The 23,911-nt window shown below is 38.4% G+C and overlaps 2 protein-coding genes across 4 annotated transcripts; one reads left to right on the top strand and one right to left on the bottom strand.

Moving 5' to 3' along the window:
* Positions 1-191: 191 nt before the first annotated feature.
* LOC124637369 (kinase suppressor of Ras 1) lies at positions 192-22,421 on the top strand. 3 transcript variants are annotated; one of them, XM_047173764.1, is made up of 18 exons: positions 192-502; positions 3,726-3,863; positions 4,190-4,328; positions 4,697-4,837; positions 5,628-5,757; positions 6,197-6,314; positions 9,949-10,127; positions 10,772-10,854; positions 11,140-11,246; positions 11,717-11,858; positions 12,311-12,403; positions 12,833-12,957; positions 14,279-14,449; positions 15,069-15,254; positions 15,631-15,776; positions 17,088-17,219; positions 19,044-19,173; positions 19,615-22,421. In XM_047173764.1, exons 1-18 carry the CDS (start codon positions 338-340, stop codon positions 19,765-19,767), a joined length of 2,478 nt encoding a protein of 825 aa, XP_047029720.1. In that variant the 5' UTR covers positions 192-337; the 3' UTR covers positions 19,768-22,421. The 3 variants fall into 3 exon arrangements, with proteins under 3 accessions (XP_047029720.1, XP_047029721.1, XP_047029718.1); XM_047173765.1 differs by having other exon boundaries at positions 12,308-12,403; positions 15,631-15,764; XM_047173762.1 differs by having other exon boundaries at positions 12,308-12,403.
* LOC124637370 (exosome complex component RRP40) lies at positions 22,149-23,415 on the bottom strand. Its single transcript, XM_047173766.1, has one exon. It carries the CDS (start codon positions 23,282-23,284, stop codon positions 22,574-22,576), a length of 711 nt encoding a protein of 236 aa, XP_047029722.1. The 5' UTR covers positions 23,285-23,415; the 3' UTR covers positions 22,149-22,573.
* Positions 23,416-23,911: the final 496 nt, after the last annotated feature.

Below are 23,911 nucleotides of genomic sequence, written 5' to 3'. Positions count from 1 at the left end.
TAAGGATTTTCAAAAGTTAGTATATTAATTTAAAAACACTTAGTTTTATTGCTAAAAAAGATATATTGAGAATTTGTTAAAATAATGCAGATTTTTCTATTTGCAAAGAGTGACATTTCGTATTTATGACAACTGTCAGATACCACCCACTTGTCTGTGGTTTTACAATGCCAATGCATGATCATAGACTAAAATATAGATTTTCTTCGGATATGGCCGCTGTATCGGCAATACAACATCTGCAATGTTTTGTAAATTCATTTTTATAAAATGAATAAGGTGTTTTTTACTTATGTATAGTGATTAGTGGACCGTGTACAGTGCTGTGATATTTGTAATGGATGCAGAGAACGAGTACGAAAAAAAGAGAGTTCGTGAGGCCATACAAACGATAGAGACTATCCAGTCCATGATCGACGTTTCAGCTGATAGACTCGAGGGTTTACGGACACAATGCTCGACGAGCGCCGAGCTGACGCAGCAGGAGATCCGGACCCTGGAGGTAGGGGTGCCGACCTTCACAACTCGTTACGCTTGTAGGGGAAATAAGCAATGCCCTTGAAAGTATTATACGGAGAGGCCGGGCCTCAAGGACTTAGCTGCACTCAAGGACTGGGGTGAATAGTTCATTGCCGTAGTGGAAATCGTTGCCGTACGCGCGCGCCGCTCCCTCTCACCTTGAATGTTTACCTTTTTAATTTCACGCGATAAAGTACTGTAGTACTCATATTGTTGGTATTTGAATTTCGATGGCACAGAGAGGTTGTGAAATAATTTCAGACACTGAATTACAGTGATATGCGTAGTTACGCTTAAATATGTAGGTTTTTTTGTTATAAATGTAAATTGTACATAATAGTGGCATGTTTTGATACAATTTAATGAGAAAAAATGCATTCCTTTGGAGAGAGTAAATGATTGCCAGTTGTTAAGTCAATAGTTATGGAATGTAAGAATTTACATTGATCCACTGCTTTCTACTGCTACAACACAAGTTACACAGTAGTACTAATGAGAATTTAATCTCTATGATGTGAGGAATTTCTCTTTCAAGATAAATCAGCACTCAAACATAATGATTTGAGATAAAGTTGTATATTTCACAAGAGTTTATATATACAACAAATTCGTACCTTTTTCCTTCTACTACTGTTGCTAAGTTATCAAAATTTCTTACTATAGTCATGAATCATGCTTTATTTATAAATGACTTGTAAATAATGTAAAGTATAATTTAATTTTATTAGTTGTTAATTTTGCATCGATATATTATGAGTCAATTAGAACCACCTCATATTAAATAGGCAAGAGACGTAAGGTAAAGCAGAATAAATGATAGCTTAATATAACAATATTGTCTAAAATAATGACTTATTTATAGTTACTGTGAGACATAATATTCTGACCTACTCAACAAATTGACCGTATGAAACTCAAGAAGCTCGACTACATCAAATGTTTACTTAATATTATAAATGCTAAAGTAACCGTTTCTCTTACTTTCACACTGAAAGTACTGAACCAATTTAAATTAAAGGAAGGTACTATCAAGTTTCAACTGAAACTATTCCGATATAAAACCTCTACAGTAGGTACATAGGTACACTTTTGAGCCTAAAAGAGAAAGATGATGATGCTACTTTTTATCAGATTGCACAAAACGTTTCTTCTGTGACCATGTCCATCTATACTAATGTAAAATGTAATAAAGAGGAAACATTTTATGTTGGTTTATTTGTACCAAAGGCTTTAAACTTGTGCTTTTCTTTCACTTTTGGAAAGCTACATAGCTACACAGCTCTTCCTAAGTAACATAGGCTATATTTTATCTGGGAACAGGCAGTAGTCCCTACGGGACACAGGTAAACAGCAGGAAAAAGGCTAGTAAACAATAATGACACATCCTAAGCCTATTAAACACGAATTTCATTATATTTGTCACTGCAATGTGTCACAGTGCCATAATATTGTCAACAATGGGTGCGATATTTAGCTAAGTGATTCAATGCTAATATTTATATACTTCATCACACTTATGGCTGTTTGTATAAGGTGTTCAGGGGTATTTATTTACCAACAATAATACAATTAGAGTTATATGAGTAACCAAAATTCGTAAGCTGAGAAGTGGATTAGGAAGATGATGAGGCCAAAGTATGAGGTGTTCATATCATCTGCCTAGACTTTTGTGCACACAGCAAATAATGCATTTCAATCAGACCGTTTTGGATCTAAAAGCCTGTCATCATGACCCAGACTATTCCCTACTTTTTTGACCTAGTCTTGCCAGATGCAGATGAGTCAATATTTTACATGGCTTAACTGCCATCCTCTTCAAACCTGACAGATCTCCTTAAACCTGATACCTCTTGGTCTTAGTGACCATATGATATGAATACCAGAAATACCAATTAAGACTGTCATAAAATCTTTCAAATACTATTTTCCTGTGCATTTCCTGTGTGCTATATTATTGGTATCCCATATTATTTAATATAGTAGGTGTATCATTCGTAAACCGCAAATACATACATTCTGCAACATTTTAGAACTTGGTTGTGGTTATTAAAATTATAAATAACACAACCTTCAAACATACATAGATTGGTTCTTAACTTATTTATAGTAATAGTTTATTGATAAATAAGGTTCAATAACAATAGTTTGTATGCCTGCATGTTTTTGTAAACAATAATATTGCTACACAATTTATAATGTAGTAGATGCTGTTGATGGCAATCTGTTTGATATTAATCAACATTAATAGTAATAATAGTAGCTATTGATGAGTGAGGAATTGGTTTGTTGTTAACAGAATATACTATTGTTATGTCTATTAGAGTTTGTAAGAAGACTCTATACTATGCTTTAAATTCAAATATATCTGTCTCTACATTAGACTGAACAATTATTAAGAAAAGTTTAGTTCTAGTTTCCGCCGGTGGTTTCACTTGCGTTCTGTGGTAATTTCATGGCACGCCCGTATAAAAAGTAGCCCATTGCCTTCCTCGATAAATGGGCTATCTAACACTGAACTTTTTTTTAGCAATAGTTCAGTAGTTCCCAAAAGTAGCACATTCGAGCAAACAAAAAACTCTTTAGATGTTACAAGTAAATATGCTGAATTATATTTCTCCCACGAGATCTAAAACTAATTCATGCCCAACTATCGTTTATCGAGATCTTTGATAAAAACTACGTGCGATTTAGAATATTGTTTTGCCTTATCAACTGAGAGATGTTTACGACTTTATCGTATGCGCTCCAAACTATCGCCATGACGACCGATTGTGCACGGTCTGCGAAGAACAAAAATATTGACGGCAGACTACTCTCTAGTAATCCGTAGCAAAATAAATACAGCAATAACCACGAAAAATCGACTTCTACAGTAATTTCTAGTTCTAAGAATGTTTTTTTGGTTCCTTGATGTTTTTTATTTTTTTGTAAAAAGTATTTACACATGCTGTGACTGCATGAACATAATTGATATTTAACTGCACGATAGTCGACTATCTGACTGCACGTGCTGCTGCGGCTTCGAGCCGGAAGACAGTTTCATATAAATACATACAAACCAGAAGTGCAGCTGTGGCCGATTTTATGCAGTCGTGGCATGTGCGGTCGGCAGTTTGCAGTCGGCCTATAAAACGTACCTTTAGAGTCAGTTCTTGTATACAAAGTAATTCATCATATACCTACATCAATATTTCTCCTCGTTCCAGGGCAAGCTAGTGAAGCACTTCTCCCGACAGCTGGTGATCAAGGCCAGCTTCGGTGAGGAGTTGCGGCGTGAGCTCGGCGATGTGCCGTGTCTTGCGCAATGGCTACGAGTTGTGGGGCTCAGCCCCGAGGCTATCGAGGTAAGGATCTGTGTCCTACTCTAAAGCTATATACTCTTATATAACTTTCTCTTATATCTTGTATCTTGTAAGGAGTCCTGGGGTGAACTGCTTGGGTAACCTTCAGTGGTGTATCTGACCTTGACTCGAAGGCTATGTTGTCAAATGTATCTTCTTATTGATGCGATGCTGAATGGTATTCTGACAATTTGGTTGATTCGGGAATTGATGGTCGTTGGCCACGCTATTGCAAAAGGAGGTTCGGAGGCCACAAGCGACCTCTTCAAGTCGTGTGTTGAAAGCGACAATTGAAAAGACTAGATGTGGCTAACACTGTGGTTTCTCAGGCGGTATGTTCCCGCGTGGCGTCGTTGGAGACGCTGCGGGAGCGCTCCGACCACGAGATGCGCGCGCTGCTCGCCGGCGCCCGCGACGAGGAGGTGCTGCGCCTGTGCCGCGCCATGCAGCGCCTCAGGTCTTATATAGGTGAGTGTGGCAGGGGTCGCTGTAGACAAGGAAACCTGGTAAATTAAGAAGGTCCTGTTTTCAAGACAATTGTGGACCTCGCCTTATGATTGTCTTTTACATAAGAAGTCGCTTTCCGGTTCTTCTCGATACCTTTCAAGTATCTGGAACCACATCTGCCATTCGATATTTTATGTTCTCTTCTCTAATTTCCCACAGGGATGTCGGAAGACCAATAATATTAACCCCTCTACGTGTTTACACAACACTCAAAAGCAATTTTCTTTCATAAATATATTTTAACGCGGTATGACATGAACCCCCTACGTGTTTACACAACACTAAAGCAATTTTCCTTCATATCTGGTTAAATCTGGTATGTCCTGTAGAGGCGCTGGGTCGCGGCGAGGGCGGCGCGGAGCTGCAGCTGTTCTGGGACTCGTGGGAGCGGCAGGCGCGGGCGTCGCCGCGGCCGCCGCGTGCGAGGCACGCCAACCACGACCACCACGGCACGCCGCATAATAAGAAAGGTTTGTTAACTCTCATATATTGACGACATCGACTTGCACTGAAATGATTGAATTACCGTATCCAAATTATGTAAATAAAAAATGGTCTGAGATCAGCTGCTTTCTTCACTTTATGATTTTATATATTTTTTCTGCTGTTTCTTATCCTTTACAAAGCAATAAAGATTATTTATTTATTTATATTTATTTAAATAGAACGGCCAAAGCCAATTACACTATTTAACTTATAACTAATTTTAACTCAGTCATGCATCCTTCTCACAAAAATTCAAACATGCTGACATTATCACCTTCCATTCATCCGCAAACACATCAAGATCTGTGTTTGAGTTCAGGAGAGCATTAATGGCGGCTGTCGTTCGAGGAATAGGCGACTTGGAATGTGCCACAGTACGGGAACTTGGGACATCTAGTAAGCGATGTCTTCTGCCACGACGATAATTGTCCGGGACGAATAGGTTGCATATTTCATTATGAAGATCTGGAGCATCGATTACCTCTCTGAGAATTTTGAGTACTACAGTCATCTGATCATACATTTTTGAGTACAGTCTCATGCAATATTTGAAAAGTGCTCTTCATTTCGAATAAATGTATTTTAATTTGATTAGAACAGCTTATATGTTTTTTCAATGTAAAATATAATCTAAATTAAAAGTTAATCTAAATGACAGCTTTTAAATTCGATAAAAAAATATAATTTCAACACCAGTATGCTGCTTGATGAAGTCAACTCCATTGAAAAGAAGTGTCTATCTTGTCCAAACCTTACACAAATTCATATTCGCAGGTGGCAAGTCTCCCCCCACCCCTGTGGCGAAGCGGAAACAGAACAGCAGTCTGCCCGCGCCCGCCGCGCTCACCAAGTCACGCTCGCACGAGTCGCAGCTGTCCGTCAGACCTGATGCTTCAGACCTCAGGTAAGAGCAGTAGTGGAGATAGATACTGCATGGTCATCATAATCCTCTTGCCCTTCTCTCATCTCCCAAGTAATATTATTTCCAGCCATATTGACTTTCACACAATTCATCCATCGTTTCTCTGATCGTCCGCCTCCACTAAATCCATCCACGTTTATGCCCAACAACCCATGTAAATGCTCAAATACGATACATAAGGTATTGTGTATTGAAAATTGTCGCGTTACTGCTACACGTCAGGGGATGTATTATTTTGTGGTTGACTGCAAAGATCCAGACTCCAAATGACGATACTCGAGAGGAAGAATTTGATTAGTTTTATACTTCAGTACTTTGGATGGAGTTAAGTCGACCTAATGAACATTACCCGCTCAATAATCATATTTATGTTGTTGACACGTACCTACTTACTTCTGCTAATTTCTCTTTTTTCCTACAGCGACAACAGCCAATCCTCAGCCGTGGGAACAGGCGAGGTGACTCCCCCCGCCTCACCTCATGACACTGAATCCGACAACACGCCACAACATCGACCCCTAGCCTACTACAATAATAACGTAAGTTTTACTTATTTACTTACACTATAACTTCATCAAACGACCCCTCCGAGTGTGAGAGGAGTGTCAGACTAACTGACTAAAACTCACCATGTTTCTTCTGGAGCCCTTTGTGTACCAGGGCCGCGGTAACTCGCTTGAACATCACAGCCCCGATTTTTTACTAGCACTGCTTGCTATATTAATAAAATTTAATTTAGCTTGACATAAAAATATTCGACACGTAAGGCCGGCAATACACGGACCGCTTGAAGCAGTCGGGGGTGACAGCTTCAAGCTGTCGACTGCACAGTGAACTGCAGAGTTCTATGGACGCACATACACGAACCGCTCGCCGTTGCAACTGATTCGGGCGGTCGACAGCTTGAAGCTGTCGTCCCAGGCTTCAAGCGGTCCGTGTATTACCGGCCTTACGCACTATGTCGTATTTGCTTCGCTACATTGTCACTTTAGGGCTAAAACAAATAAATTTCTTTGTCGAGCCGATTACCAATTTCCAGGAACTTTTTTTTTTTCGTCAATTCGGGAATTATTTAAAGTTAGAGTTTTTCGCAATCGTGCGTTCGTTGCAAGCATAGCATAAGCTTAGGCAGGCTAGTTGGGTACACACATGACCCGGGCTGTGTGGCAGCGGCGGCGCGCGGGCGGCGGGCGGGCGGCGCGGCTGGCGCGGCTCGTATGCGCCTGCGCCGCGTCTCAGCCGCAGCCGCTGCCTCTCTACACGCAGGTATATAGGCTCTTAACTGGTTAACTTCCTTCAATATGTGAGAGGTTTAAAACGACTCAAGTTGATGGTACAATGTCTTGTGTACCTCCTCTCCGCATTTGCAGGAACTTATTCAGTTGTTGCGATATAATAAGGTGTCAATATTGTACGTGTGAAACCTTGTTCGCCGACGGTGTCGCGCTGCATGGCACCCGATACCCGACACCTCGATACACTCTATTATACTTCGGCCGTTCAGAGAATGCGTTCCTGACACCTATCAGTTAGTCACGACTAGTGATGGGCACAACATAACACTGAGTTCGTTACCGTTCCTTCAAAATGAACCGCCGCATTATTTTAAGATTATTTTCGTTTTAAATTGGCGGAATCATTTGTTTTATATTTTATAGTTCGGCCATTCAGAGAATGCGTTCCTGACACGTCGCGATTGAACTGACGACGTAACTTTGCAATGGCGTTGCAGTTACGATAAAAATATTTTTGCTGGTTGTTTACCGTTTTAACAATTGAGGAGCATTAAAACAACATTATTATATCAATAATCAATGAATGTTATAATTTTGTGCCAAACTGAGTGTCAAATAACTTGGTAAACAATATTTTTCTAAATCTATACTGCGCTATTACAAGGTTATGTCAGCGGTTTATATTTTGTAGTGCTGTGCTAAAAATAACAGGCAAGTATCGTAATCTGTTCTTATACAGTTATAATATAAAATAATACGTTTTGATTTTCTTTTTAAGAATTGGAAAATAATGGACTATAAGACTTAATTATAACTTTTATGAAATATAAAAATAAAACTATGACCAAACCGCATTTTTATACTTAGATTAAAAATGGTAACCCCAAATGGCGTTATGGGCCGCCATTTTGTGACGCTAAAACAGTCGTCCGTTGTCGTTTCGTGCGCATAGACCACGTTTTTCAAGTGTTTTCGATCTGTTTTTATTTGATTACCCGGCTTTTGTTAGACCGAGATATCAGGATTGATTCTGTTATTGATAATAATATAATTATACATGTAGGCGAAGATGATGATGAAGACACCACCTCCTCAAGCAAATCGGAGTCTGATTAATATTCTGTTCGCACATTCAATTCAATGTACTTGTAACAAAGAATAAATAAAACAATTTTATTATATGAATATTACCTTTTTTTGGTTTCCACTTAAATAACTAAAATATAAAACAAATGATTCCGCCAATTTAAAACGAAAATAATCTTAAAATAATGCGGCGGTTCATTTTGAAGGAACGGTAACGAACTCAGTGTTATGTTGTGCCCATCACTAGTCGTGACTAACTGATAGGTGTCAGGAACGCATTCTCTGAACGGCCGAAGTATAGTTATTTAAGTGGAAACCAAAAAAAGGTAATATTCATATAATAAAATTGTTTTATTTATTCTTTGTTACAAGTACATTGAATTGAATGTGCGAACAGAATATTAATCAGACTCCGATTTGCTTGAGGAGGTGGTGTCTTCATCATCATCTTCGCCTACATGTATAATTATATTATTATCAATAACAGAATCAATCCTGATATCTCGGTCTAACAAAAGCCGGGTAATCAAATAAAAACAGATCGAAAACACTTGAAAAACGTGGTCTATGCGCACGAAACGACAACGGACGACTGTTTTAGCGTCACAAAATGGCGGCCCATAACGCCATTTGGGGTTACCATTTTTAATCTAAGTATAAAAATGCGGTTTGGTCATAGTTTTATTTTTATATTTCATAAACGTTATAATTAAGTCTTATAGTCCATTATTTTCCAATTCTTAAAAAGAAAATCAAAACGTATTATTTTATATTATAACTGTATAAGAACAGATTACGATACTTGCCTGTTATTTTTAGCACAGCACTACAAAATATAAACCGCTGACATAACCTTGTAATAGCGCAGTATAGATTTAGAAAAATATTGTTTACCAAGTTATTTGACACTCAGTTTGGCACAAAATTATAACATTCATTGATTATTGATATAATAATGTTGTTTTAATGCTCCTCAATTGTTAAAACGGTAAACAACCAGCAAAAATATTTTTATCGTAACTGCAACGCCATTGCAAAGTTACGTCGTCAGTTCAATCGCGACGTGTCAGGAACGCATTCTCTGAATGGCCGAACTATACTATACTATACCCTATTCGCCGAGCCGTGAGCCAAAAGGTAAACAAAGAAAACACTCTTTCAAGATGGCGGGTATAACCCGACCGATGGCAAAACGTCACATTTTTATGTAAAATGTTCGCAGTATCTGTGGTCAACAATTTAGTAGCGTTCCATATTTGACAATGAAGTCTTTTACGTACTTTTACATGTAAACGATTTAATAATTTACGGCATTTATTATATTTGATTTCAAATAAGTGAAAGGATTACATAATTTCTACAGACATCGTTCTAAAATGTCAGTGTAGTACTCCCGTAGTAATTTTTATAAAATATGTTCACTACTTCAATCGTGGCTTATAAAGAACCCTTTTATGGTTTGTTTACCTTTTCGCTCATGGCTCCGTGAATAGGGTATAGGAACACATCCCCACTGGACGTACACGCGTGACCCCAGCATAGTTGGGGCATAGTATAAAGAAACCAAGTAGGTGATCTTCATACAAATGCACCGCGCGCGGCTCATATGTGTGCGCCATAGTATCCATGCGTCCACGCACACTCCGCAGTCACTCCGACTGGCGCACTGAGAAACGGGTCGAGATTTTGTTAAAGTGTGCGTGCGTCGACGCATAAAGACTATGGCACACACATATAAGCCGCGCGCGGTGCATTTGTATGAAGATCACCTACTTGGTTCCCTTTTCTTTATACTATGGTTGGGGGCAGGCTCGGGAGATGATGATGACGTACACGCGTGACGTGCCACCAGGTGGCGGTCGTGGCCCCGCGGTCGCCGCGGACGCCGACGGTGTCGCGCTGCATGGCGCATGACATCGCGCATCGCTTCACCAAGACCTTCAACATGATCGCGACCTGCGATTACTGTGATAAGCAGATGCTTTTCGGTTCGGGACTCAAGTGTAAGGAGTGCAAGTTTAAATGTCACAGGTGAGTATTAGTCGAAATTTTTCCAAAAATCGTCTTCCACCAGTCTATTTTTTTTTTGTTTTTATTTTAACAACTTCAAATGAAAAATCATCAAATGACCCCTCCCGCTGTGAATTAGCAGCGGTGATGGAGTGTCAGACTCTTACTGACTAAAAACCGTCGTGTTCCGTCAGAGGCCTTTTATGTACCAGGGCCGCGGTAACTCTTTCGAATAATCCCGCCAGTCCTTCCCTGATGAATAGCCTGTCTAACACTGAAATAGTTTACGTAGGTCTTCCGCTTCTTCCTGCCCTGTTCCCAATTTTATTTGCCGTTGGCGTATTGTCTTCGGCTTCCATTCCTCCCTGTCACTCGTCATACTGACACTCCCTTCCTATTCATGTCATCCATGCAGGACGACAGGTCTAATTACGGATTTGCAGATTTTACTCTTCAATTTGTGACTTGTCGCCAGTTCCGCATTTGATTCGATACGTAGTAAGTTACATCTTATACTCATAAGTATTTACACATTTCATTTCATTCTTTTTTTGGTTTAAAGTCATCATTACCCCCAAAAAGATTATTAAAGATTGAAGATTACTTTACCAGCTATTGGCTTATTTGTATTAGCCGTTTGAAATAACATCTTTTTGTTCTTTCAGGGATTGCGAGAGTAAAGTACCCCCCTCTTGTGGTCTACCGCCCGAGTTTGTGGATGCTTTCAAAGAAAAGTTCCATAAAGACGGTGAGTGCTGTTAATGCTTGTTACATCTTTTCAGAATATTTCTTTGTCCCAGTTTTGGACATATTTAGTTTCACAGACAACTTTTATTCACAGCACAAATGAAAGCGTTATAAGGGTTCAATTAGAAATAATATATTCGTAAAATTGTATATTTTATAGCGCTTTATAAACTTGATACAAAATCCTTTGAAAATATATCTTGTTTAACTCTTGTCTGCTAGGCCATTACAGTTGAAAAACAGGTATTTTTGTTGCATTTTCTTTTATTCCTGGTACTGTATGCAGGCGGTTACTACGGCTACGTGTCGCCGACGCCGGGCCGCGGCTCGGGCTTCCTGTCGTCGCTCACGCACCGCCGCCGCCCGCACGCGCCGCCCGCGCCACACCATCAGGTTATATACGTACTCATATTATTCTCATATTATCCTACTAAACATAAAAAATATCTTATTCTATTAGCTCTTGCAGATATATACCAAAACTAACTTGGGCTCTCATCTCAGATATAGTCTTTACAATTGCGATGTGAAAAAATCACATGACTTAAATCCAACATGGCCGTCGTCCCAAAGTGGCGCATTCGCTATTTGAAATGCAGCCCTATGATTTAGGTATCAAAAAGTATAAAATAATAATAATAGTATTAAAAACTGTATAGCACGCACAAAAAATTACAAAATAATTCGGACATTATGTCGAAGAAAGAAAACGCAGAGGGAATTATTATTTTTATGACTTGAAGAATCCAGTACAACTTGTTACAAGTACCCAGTGAGGACCCTAGATTCTCAAAGCTTTTAAAGACCACATTGTCAGTATTTTTTCTAGTTAACACACTGTAACTCAGCTTCATACATTACAGGGCGGTCCCGACTCATCCTCCAACACGTCATCGTGCAACAGCTCGACGCCGTCATCCCCTGCGCTTGCGCCGCCGCTCACCCCCCACCATCCGCATCATCCCCACCACCCACCCACTACGAAGCAGCAGTTTCATTTCCCTGGTATGTGTCATAAAGTATAATCTTAGATTATAGTGAGAAAATGAATAAACCAAATCTCTGTAAGTCATCGTTATCTGACTAGCTGTTTGGGGTCAACTTACAGCCTAACCGGATGCAACCCGATACATCTGGTAAGACTGGTATGTCAGACTTTCTGGTTTCTGACAATACCTAACGACTTTCAAATAAGATTTGGGACCCACCAATTTAAGGTGCTGCTTAAACATGGAGGAACTCGGTCAACTTAAATGGTCGCCTATCAACACACCGAAAGCCGGCGAGGACAATTTTTTTTGTTTTGCGATCGATGCTTGAAGTATAATTATATCATATTTTCCCCAATCTCTGGTCATCTTTCAAAACGCAAGTCACCTGTATCTCATTTAGCATTTTTATTTGTGTAAGGTTTAAGTGTGCAGTTGTGTCAGTGGCGTGTTGTCTGTTGCCAGAAGTAAAGCCGGTGGTGTCGAGCCCCAACCACGTGGCGGTGCAGTCGCCCGCCCGGCACCACGACAAGGAAGATCTCACCGCTAGTGTTAAAAGTGGTGAGTCAAAATTAAACTTTTTCTGAGAACACTGCGATACTTTCTGAAATATTACGTTACGTTTTTTCTTCAACGCTTTTGCGATTAAACCAAGAAAAAAATTGATAATTGATAAAAATTGTGCAAATCTGAAGTATAAAAATTGTAATTTAAGAATTGTTTTATTGAGATTTCTGGAGCTCATAGCCATGTAAGAAGTTACTTTTAAGATTTCAAAGCACGACATGTAGCTTTGAGGAAGGAAGTCCATAATTATCCACGTTGGGGATGTGGATGTGGACTACATCGTTGCGTCAGTGCAGTCACCTCACTGGATTGGATTTGTCATCTTTCAAGTTCATGGTGTCCAAGATACAACAGCAGTCAATATCTCTTGATATTTATATGTTGTTTTGAAGATAATATTTTGAATGCAAACGATTATTGCAGGCGACAGTTCCCGCTGCGTGTCGCTGTCGGGCTCGGGCTCGACGGACAGCGGCGGCTGTCAGCGCGGCGACTCGCTCGACATGTCCAACAAGCACGGCGACTCGCGGTGGCCCAGGCAGAATAGTGTAAGTTTATATTATAGTCTAATATTTAGCTGGTTCGTAGGGAACTGGGAATAACGCGAAACTTTCATTAACAGAAAACATCATACAATATACATACAATCATAAGAAAGAAAGAACCTACATTTATTTACAAGAACACGACGCACAACATAAAAGTAAAACGTATAAATTATAATTATATGGAAACAATACATGAGAGAAAGAAACTAGGTAAAATATGCGTCACACTCACGCAAAACGTTAATCAATGTTAACAAAAGAAAATACAGAAAAATAAAAACTCGAATTGTAAACTTTTGACTTTAGAAAGTCGTTAAAAAAAAACAAATTATTTGCCAGTCTAACCAATTTTATTTTAACAGAAATCGATACAATTAATATCCATGTTTACATTCGTATCTCTGAAAGCTTAACTCCTACACTGCACACTATCAGTAAAAGTTCCCACTACACACAACATACAGTAGCTATATTCCCGTCAGAGATAACGTCACCCACTGTAGCTCCCGCCGATAACTTACTGATAATGACATTCAATACTCACTCAGTTTATTGTTCTAATGCTATTGTTTTACAATACTTTGTGGGGTTAAGCTTTTGTTAACGATTTTCTGTTAAAAAGCTTGACTTTGGATGTTTAAGTGTTATGTTATGTGTGATCGAATCATGGAGTAGTCTTGGCAACTGCTTAGAAGTGATTGAGAAATGAAAATTGTACTATAATATTTTATAGGATAAAGCTTTTTGTAAAATAGTGTAACTTTGGATGTGTGGTGGTGTTATGTATGGATTCATTTGTTGTTTTTGAATCGTGGAATAGTGTTGGTAACTGCTAATTAGTGGTTGGAAAATAAAAGTTGTAATCATGTCTATTTTTCTACGGAGCCGAAGATTGTTTGAAGAAGTGAGTTAAGGATTTATAACGTTTTTGCTTAGCTGGTCGCATAGAACGACTGTTGTGTTTTAGATACAATTTTCTTGAAACTTTCACGATATGTGATATTTACGGCCAGATTCTTCATCAAACATAAAAGTCAAAGTAATGTCTTAAGTAAAAGTAACGGTCAAATTCGTTTTTTCAAGGCTAAAGTGACAGCAAAACTAATAGAAAAAGCGAATTTGACCGTTACTTTTACTTTAGACATTACTTTGATTTTTACTTTGGATTTTACTTTTGATGAAGAAATTGGCTGTTAATCTGAAAGTGCCGTCCCATCGGACTATGAGGCTTGAGAACTAGAAAGTGCACTTGTATCTGCACAAACGCTGTAATACTTGTACTAATACAATTTAATTTGACAAATATTCCTTTCTTCCACAGCTATCAATGAAAGAATGGGACATACCGTACGACGAGCTGAAGCTGTTCGAAGTGATCGGCACGGGCCGCTTCGGCACGGTGTACCGCGGCAGCTGGCACGGCGCCGTGGCCGTCAAGGTGCTGCACGTGCTCAGCGACGACTGCGTGCCGCTCGACACATTCAAGCACGAGGTTAAATCATGTGCCTAGCCTTTTCCTAACTATGCTTTGATCAGCTGAGTGCCAATGTGTCATAGATCTGATAACTACAATCCAGTTACCCGGGCAACTTAATACCCCTTGGTAAGACTTTCTGGCTTCTGACCACTCTTAACTGTCAAAGATGTGCAAAGGTGTTGTACGTGCTCGGTGACGATTGTATATCGCTTGACACTTTTAAACACGAGGTAAATATTGCTCATTGTTTGATTAATCTTGGCCGTGAAGTCTTTACGATTAGTCAAACTGTTCGAAGTGATCGGTACTGGTCGCTATGACAAGGTATTTACAAACTGTGATTAATAATTTCAATCTGTGTACCTTCTACCTATTTTTGAATATACAATGACTATGGATTGCTTATTTGGTCTCCATATAAAATAATAGTTACCGCTTAACAAGTACTGTTTGCAGTGTTTCTGAAAACCATTCACAAGCTGTGGAATTTTTTCGCCATTTTGAAAACGAATTAACTAAGTATAAGAAAATCTTTTGTTCAAAATCAACAGTCTGGCAACTAACCTCAGCTTATATGGGGGATTAATCTTCCTGTTAGACCACCAATAAATAACATATTCTCTTCACATTTCAGGTGGCGACATTCCGCAAGACCCGCCACGAGAACCTCGTCCTGTTCATGGGCGCCTGCATGAAGCCGCCGCGGCTGGCGATAGTGACGTCACTGTGCAAGGGCATGACGCTGTACACGCACATCCACCTGCGCAAAGACAAGTTCACCGCCAACAAGAGCGTCATCGTTGCGCAACAGATATCTCAGGTATTTACACTTTGCGCAACATTTTGTTGATTTGCGTAGTTTACAAAAATCTATATTTTCTAGAGCGAATTCAGATATCATATGGTTTGCGCAAAAGGTTAATTTAGCGCAGAGTTTTGCGCAAAAACCTAACATAGCGCAAGTGTGAAAGTTAAAAATCGGATCCCGTGGTATCATACCCCACCCATACACCTTGATAAAAAGCCACCATACCCAATAGCCAATACATGGGAATATTTTTTCAAATCGGACTATTAAGTTCCTGAGATTAAGCACACACTCTCTTCAATTCTTCTCTTCAAGTCTTCAACTTTACAATATAAGAATATATTACTTTTGCAATTCACCATCCTAATTATAACTTTTCCTCTTCCAGGGTATGGGCTACCTCCACGCACGAGGCATCATTCACAAGGACCTGAAAACCAAGAACATCTTCTTAGAAAACGGCAAAGTGGTGATCACGGACTTCGGCCTCTTCAGTGTTACCAAACTTTGTTTTGGAAACAAGTTAGTACAAAGGTCATTAGTCAAACTTTTTGCACATATTAACTTAGTATTAGACTTAGTATTAGAGTTTTTGTATGCTGTGCTTGTAATGGGGGCTACCGTTTTTTGTTTCACCAGATGGCGCAACTGTAGCGTGAGGTCTAAAACTATGGCAATCAAAGTTCGTATTATGAGCGCTAAAACTTAAATCTACATTAGATGATTATATTAGATCATATGTAATACAATAGAACTATAGTGTGAACGTATTGGCGATGCCACAGTGTTGCGCAGTGCCGTTTTGCTCGAAAAAGAAATGTAAACATTAGTTTCCGAAAGATTAAAGAGTGTCAATGCAGTGACATTTATAGAACCCTGATCTGTATTTGCCATAATTAATCTAAAGTATTGTTAAATATTCATAATATTAATTTAATTAGAAATATAAACCCTCGCGCGTAAACAAACAGTGGCATTTGACGTTTCGAAGACCTCACGCTACACAAGCGCCTCTAGCGGCGATTTCATACGCGGTAGCCCTCATTATCAAATTGTGTGACAGTTTGAAATATACTAGCTATTTCCCGCGGTCTCACTCGCGTTTCGTGGCAACTAAATTCTTATACCTAAATGAAATATAGCCAATGTCACCCGGTGATAGTGCAGTGGCGGTAAAATATGTTTTTACTACTTAATTTTACCTATATTTTTAATTGAATAAAAGCACAGTTTACGATCACTATTAGATTAATATTATCATAGTTTAAGACATTTGCGGTAAAGGAAGAATTAAGTAAGATTCATGATTAAATTATATTTTCATTGTTTTCCTTTGTGCAATTGAAATGAAATCTAGTTTCTTTTATATGAAACAAAAACCAATGTATAAATGCAATTTGGCCGCACCATTAAATGCACTGCACATACTCTGTAATGTCATAACATTTTGCGTAACATCTGACATAAACTTTCATGCTAGTTTCATGCTATGGCCATACTTTACAAGGCTGTGAACAAAAATTGCATATAATTGTATATGAATTAATACGAAATAGATGCATTGTAAATACATGAAGTTTAGTGCTAGTTACATAGGATTAGTATTTCTTAAAGAATCTTTTTTCCTCTCTGAAGATTCGTAAAAAAAAATTTACTTTTAAGTTGAGGATGTGCCGACAAAATCTTGTGTACTGATTATATCAATAGTCCAATGTTACCATTAATCAATGTAGAAATGTCCAATGACAATTTTGTTTAAAATAGCCATTACATCTAACACCTAGCCTTTTAACTAAACATTAACATAAATATATGTATGAATATGTTGGCTTGTTTGTCCTGCAGTCTGCGCGGCGACAGCCTGGGCATCCCGGCGGGCTGGCTGTGCTACCTGGCGCCCGAGCTGTGTCGCGCGCTGACGCCGCATGCCAGCCTGCACCTGCCCTTCTCCAAGGCTACAGACGTCTACGCATTCGGGTAACTATTCTTTTTATTTATCAGGCATCTTAAGGTACACAGATGTCATGACGTAAAACTGATACTGATACATATTTAAAAAAGAAATAGTTTAAAAAATACGCTTTTTGTAACGTTTCATGGCTAGTCATGTATTGTCATCAGAACTCAGAGCGTGTGCAAAATGTCATCCTAATCGAAGACCGGGTCAACCTAAGATTCCAAGATTTTCTTACATAGTTACAATGTAAGAAAATGATAGGGAAGAAATGGGGCTTATCCCCTAAGATAATACTATGGCTATACAAAACAGTGATCCGCCCCATGATCACTTACGGCGCCTTAGTCTGGTGGCCCAAAACCGACCAAACTACAGTCGCAAATAAACTGGCGCGAGTCCAAAGACAAGCCTGCATGGCAGCCACAGGTGGCATGAGGACAACACCAACGGCAGCGTTGGAAGCCATGCTAGGTCTGCCGCCGCTGAACCTCTTTGCACAGCAAGAAGCAGCAATGACGGCTCTAAGACTCAAAACCCTTAATCTCTGGAGCAAGTTGCCTACAAAACACACAACTATACTAAACAATCTTTATGCAGACTTTCCCATTATGCAGGCTATAAACGACCGCATACCCAAAGTCTTTATATTCGATAAGAAATACAGGATCCAACTTTTTGAGGATCATCGTTACGAGGGACATAATCCCAAAGAACTAAGAATTTTCACCGACGGATCCAAAACAAGCACCGGCACAGGTTCAGGCATCTTCTCAGAAGACCTAAACATACACATATTCACACCCCTAGGAGTACATAATACAGTATTCCAAGCTGAATGTATAGGCATCTCCCTAGCGGCCGAAGCAGTCATAAAGCGGGAAGTAACCGGTCACTCTATCCGAATACTCTCAGATAGCATGGCAGTAATACAGGCCCTAAGCAAACACTGCGCAAACTCCGGCCTTATACACGAGTGCCACCAACGGTTAAACAAGGTAGGCAGTTTAAATAACATAACCATTCAATGGATAAAAGGACACAGTGGCTCCCGAGGCAACGATGCAGCGGATGAGCTGGCGAGAAGGGGATCAGACCAAACAGCAGTAGGACCAGAACCCATACTGCCACTCCCCTTCGGCCACCTACGAACACTGGTAAGACAGCGTACTAGGCACAAACACAACCACCTCTGGACTAACCACAGCGCGTGCAGGCAGGCGAAGATGGCCCTCCCGACCATCAACGATCGCCTCACTAAACAGCTGATGGGCCTATCAAAGCAGAATTTACGTAAGTTTACGGCAGTTCTAACTGGACACGGCTCCTTCAATAAACACCTCTATGTTATAGGAGTTACAGACAGTCCCTTATGCAGAGCCTGCATGGGGGAAGAAGAAACAGCGGCACACGTGCTACTAGACTGCCCTGAAACCGCCATATACAGGGCTAAGTACTTCGGTAACCCAGGTACTATCCAAGAGATAGTCAGCAGAATTAAACCTCTGCTGGCTTTTCTCGAGGAGTTGGGGTGGATCGAGTGAATAAACACCCATTATCACCCTCACACGCAAAATACGCGCTTTGTCGTGGAGTTGCGGAAACCAGCCCGAGTAATCTAATCTATACATAGTTACAAGTGAAGCAAGCGTGTTAAAAAAATAACTATTACTTAGTCAGTTAATTTGAATCATTATTTTAAGCAATAATTTATTTGATACGTTATTGTGTAAAAAGAACCCTTTCAAAAAGTTTACCTTTAATAAATGCCTAACCAAATATGGTTCAGCAGATACATTTCCCATTTTTCCAAGCATTAATAAAACAAATATCTTATAAATCAACAGTACGGTGTGGTACGAGCTGCTATGCGGTGAATACCCGTTCAAGAGCCAGCCGCCCGAGGCCGTCATCTGGCAGGTCGGCAAGGGCGTCAAACAGTCACTCGCTAATATGCAGGCCTCCAGAGATATTAAGGTAATCATATTTTAAGTCAAAGTACATGTATAAATGGACAAGCTTTTTTGATATAATAGGCTTCTTCAGACTCTTCTTTCAGACTCAGTCAAAGAGTACTGATAAATAAAAAAGTTAACTAGTAACACACTGGTTATCAATAACCAGTCTTACCAAGGCGTTTAGTCTTTGCCAAAAAACGAAGTTCTACGTCGAGTCGGTACCAGTTTCATTAGCGCATTAGCTACAATCAGATTTTACCAGTCCAAGCAGTTTTACCAAAAAGTACTGAGGACTTAATTGGGTTGAGACAGTCAAATGTATAGAATTTCACATCTGCTTAAACTCCAATGCAGTTGAGAAAAGGCTAGGCTGATGAATCAGAGTATATTAGTTACTGCTACTGCATTTGGTTTATGTTGTAATGATAGTAAATAATACATATTTTTTATTATTCCCCAGGACATCCTAATGCTATGCTGGTCGTACCGCTCAGCAGAGCGGCCGGACTTCCCGCACCTGCTGTCCACGCTGCAGAAGCTCCCGCGCAAGCGCCTCGCGCGGTCACCCTCGCATCCCGTGCATCTGTCCCGGTCTGCTGACTCCGTCTTCTGAAATATGAGGGTAGGATGCTGGGAAATCGTGGTGGAGTAGGCTGGTATCAAACGTAATGGCGGCGCAGTGTTTCGGAGGGCATTGGGTAGGTGGTGTAAGTAAAGCGATTTGTGAGCCGTCATTGAGTTTGGTGAGGGCTAAATAAGATCTGGATTCTGCTGCCTTCTTGTTTTTCTTTTCTGAGATGGTTTGGTAACCTAAAAAGTTAAAAGGGCATTTCTACAAGACAAGATTCTTTTCATTCCTTCTCAATAAGTTGATGCTAAAGTTCTTGTTATACTATTTTACTTTCAATAACTTTCCTTATATCTTCTTTCTCGTGTCAGAATCTCTTTGCAATCCCTGCCCATTGCCATATTACGGATTCCTTATCCCATCATCGTAAAAGTTGGATAAACCGTCATTAGTTTTATCAAGACTTACTACTTACTCACGCCAGCCACTCTCACCACAGAGGGTATTCGCCAATCTCGTATATCGACGAAATAATTATTTAAACGTATGTATTCAAACATTTCATCTGATCCTGGTCTTTTGAAATACCAAGGATATCTTCTCTTCAACAAATTGGGAGAACAATTTACTATAAATTAATTTCTAAGTTATTTATTTTAATTATCATAATTGACCATATCGTCCAAAATTGTCGCATAATTTATTTAAATTAATTTGTAAATATTTTGATGTTTTCTTTGATTTGTATTTAACATTGCTAAGCATGAGACATCTTCAATGTAATGATGGAGCGCTGTAAGTATTAAATTTGATTTAATTTTAAATTTAAGACGATAAAAAAGACAGAAATTGTCCTCCCAACTTGTCCATTAAAATATAACAAAGAAGTTATATTCAGTATAACACAACAAACGGGTTTTCGATACTTAGTATAAACATTTATAAATAAAATGTAAAATATGTTAATAATGTCTATTGTAAGTAAACAATCTTGATCTCTGAATAATCGATAGAATAAATTATATTTTCGTAATTAAAGTAATAACTGATTCAAGTAAAAAAAAGAAAAAAAAAAACAAGTGAAAATGACTGCTTTGTTGATAGAATGTAAATATTATGTACAGTGTTACGATTTTGCTGTGATCGATTACTCGACTGTTTTAAGTTGCAAATGAAACTACACAACATCATCTTGTATTTAAAACTTAATCTGAAAAAAAAAAAAAACTAATGGCAAGTGAAACAATTACATATGGGCAGTACTATATCACTTTGAAATGACACCTGTGGATTTTGTATCTCAAAACAGTCGAACTGAATGCACTGATCTATTGTACCAAGTGAATACCAAGATAAAGCCTTATAACATTTATAAGAAAGCTCCAGTAATTGGGTCTATCGCTGTCCAAAATAGACTCAAAGTGTTCGCAAATAAGAATACTTATTTTATTTATGCGTTTAAGTATTTGTTTCAAAATATTATCAAAAAACGTTGAGCAATATTTTAATGTCAACCTCAGTATCAATAACTTTACAGGGTTCTCAAAAATAAGGTTAGTAAAATATTTTTTTAGACCCAAAGGTATAGCTTACTAGATTAAAAAAAAACTGTATTACTATAATAAATGTCTTATAATAATGATATAATTATAACACTACGAAGATCAGTGCATTCAACAAAATATTCTGTCTATACTAGGCTAAGAGTTGACATCTTTCATACCTACTATGTTATTTTTACAGGTTTTCTTATTAAAATCTTCTATGATAGTCCCCTGTGGTTCGACACACGAATTTATTTGATATTACATAGTATAACGACAGTTTATTTAATGTAAAAGTCAAAATTTTAGCGAAGGTTTTAGAGATTATTGGGGTCACATTTATTCTGTTCCATCCGAAGCAAGTTTTGCTTCATTGTACTGTGTGATTAAAAGCTTATTTTATTCATACAGATAGTATGTCAATTTACGTAAATTTGCTGGCTCCAATAATCTCTTCAGCTATCAAAATACAAATATGTTTTGTAAATAAAAGAATATAACATTCCTTTTCGTAGGTTGTTGAGGTTTAAAACTTGATAGTTACTATTCAAGCTGTAGTAAGTACATCAGTTTGTATCTTTTTAAAAGTTACCACTTTCTTATATCGTTGCTAAGAGGCTTATCGTTAGTCTAGGCTGAAATACAGGCGATGTTTATGCTGTGTCGCGGGGTTAGATGTGACTGAGAAGACTAGGAAAAAATAAAAGTATTATTAAATGGGAGAAAAAAATTTCGAACAGAAAATTAAATTAGCACAAAATTATTTTAATTATGATAAAAGGTTGAGTGTCGAAGTCACATCTAAATCCACCACATGAAAGCTATCATCAAATCATCAATTAGCAAAAAATATCATTTAAAATTAAAAAAAAAAGAGAAAAATAACAGTTCATTATTTTATTGTTTACTAAATTATTGTTATAATTAAAGGAAAATTGTTCTGGTCAGTCGACTCCTATTACTATAGTTTGTAATTAGGCGAGGCGTCCGCAAACTGTACATAGACCACCCGCGAGGCGTCCGCCATTTGTAATATATATTTATTAGAAGAGAACAATGGTTGGAATGCAGATGGATGTAGTTTTACATTATGTATTGAGATTTGAAACGATTAGGTTAGTTGCATTTGCCAAAATAAATTTCCCGATCACTGTTTTTGGTTGTTTTATTTATGAAATACACAGAAAGAACCCATACATATGTTAAGGTGAAAGGTGATTTTGGGAGCTTGTGAATATGGGTGAATAATTAATTAAAGCAAAATCATGTTCTTTTAACTTAAAATATGTATTTAATTTAACTAAATTTTATGAAATATGTCCAGTCAATATACCAGCAATGTTTGTGCACATGCTTTTGATCTCATCATTACTTAGATATTCTGAGCCTAAAATTGCATTTCCTAGTGCAATAGTTTCTCTCATAGTATTAGCCTTTATCCATATCCTTCCGTTCATGCCTGCTGCTAACTCAAAAGGCCACTCATTCTTCAAAGAGTCTAATAATGGACATTCAGGGTTCAATATCTTCCTGATTAAATTTAATGAGCATTTAAATACGAATCCGTCTTCTAGTACGCCCAAGCGGCCCTTCTTCCCGTGAGAATCGACGCAAACTATCTCTGGTTCCATGTCTTTACTGGCTACAAGCATTTTAGCGTAGACGACGTCACCCAACAGTACTTTAGGCCTGTTCTTCTTCGTAGCTCCTTCGAAGGACAGGTAAGATAGAGACGCTGTGCAACTGGCTCCAACGTCAACTCGAAAAATATCTCCTGCCTTTTGAATCACGATTCCTATGACATTTTCCCCGCGTGCTGGAATGTACCGCTTCTGATAGTTGTCCACCCAGTATGTGTTAGGTGGCCGTTTCCTTAAAGTCCCAGCTTTCGTAACGAAAATGCCGTCGATTTCCTTTCGAAGTCCAGGCCCGAGTATAACTTTACTTTTCTCGCCAACTGCGGCTATTTCTTCACAGTGATCTCCCGGCAGAACTACGTCTCCAATTGATACTTTCATTATGATTTCGTTTTATCATAAGCCTAAGAAATAGGTAAGGTTTATCGCAAGAAATAAACAGTTTTTACACAATAATCAACAGTGCACATAAAATAACCTCAAAGATTGTTTTGACAGTGAAACGCTGTCAGTTCACTTTTTTTTTTTTTTTTTTTTTTTTTTTTGCCCATATGGCAGGCTAAAGTCTTTCGACCATACTGCCTAGTCTTTCGTAGGTATTTATTTCTTTCGTAATATTTTTTTTAAAATTTTGTCATACGTGTTTAATTCATGTCAAATCAATAATTTTTTGTCAAGTCATTGTCTTCTTTTATTATCCAGGTTTTTTTTTCCTAATCCAGCCGTTAAAGGCATAATTTCATGTCAAGTCATATCAATTTTTTTTTTTTTTTTTTTTTAAAGACAGTGTCAACGTATTTTTTACGTCAAGTTAATGTTATTTAAAGGTTGGATTCTCGCCACAGAGTGTCTTTGGTAAGCACGTGTGCCTAGAATTTTCAGCTGTTTTCAGTGTTTTAGTGATCTTCTGTGACTTATTTTTGTGATTGTGTGTTGTCCTTGTGTTTGTTACCAGTAGTGTAGTGTTATTTAGGTAATTAACTAGGCTTAACAAGCACTATGGAACTC

The sequence above is a fragment of the Helicoverpa zea genome, chromosome 16 (assembly GCF_022581195.2).
Source record: "Helicoverpa zea isolate HzStark_Cry1AcR chromosome 16, ilHelZeax1.1, whole genome shotgun sequence".
Classification (NCBI taxonomy): domain Eukaryota; kingdom Metazoa; phylum Arthropoda; class Insecta; order Lepidoptera; family Noctuidae; genus Helicoverpa; species Helicoverpa zea.
This window is presented reverse-complemented; position numbering and strand designations above follow the sequence as displayed.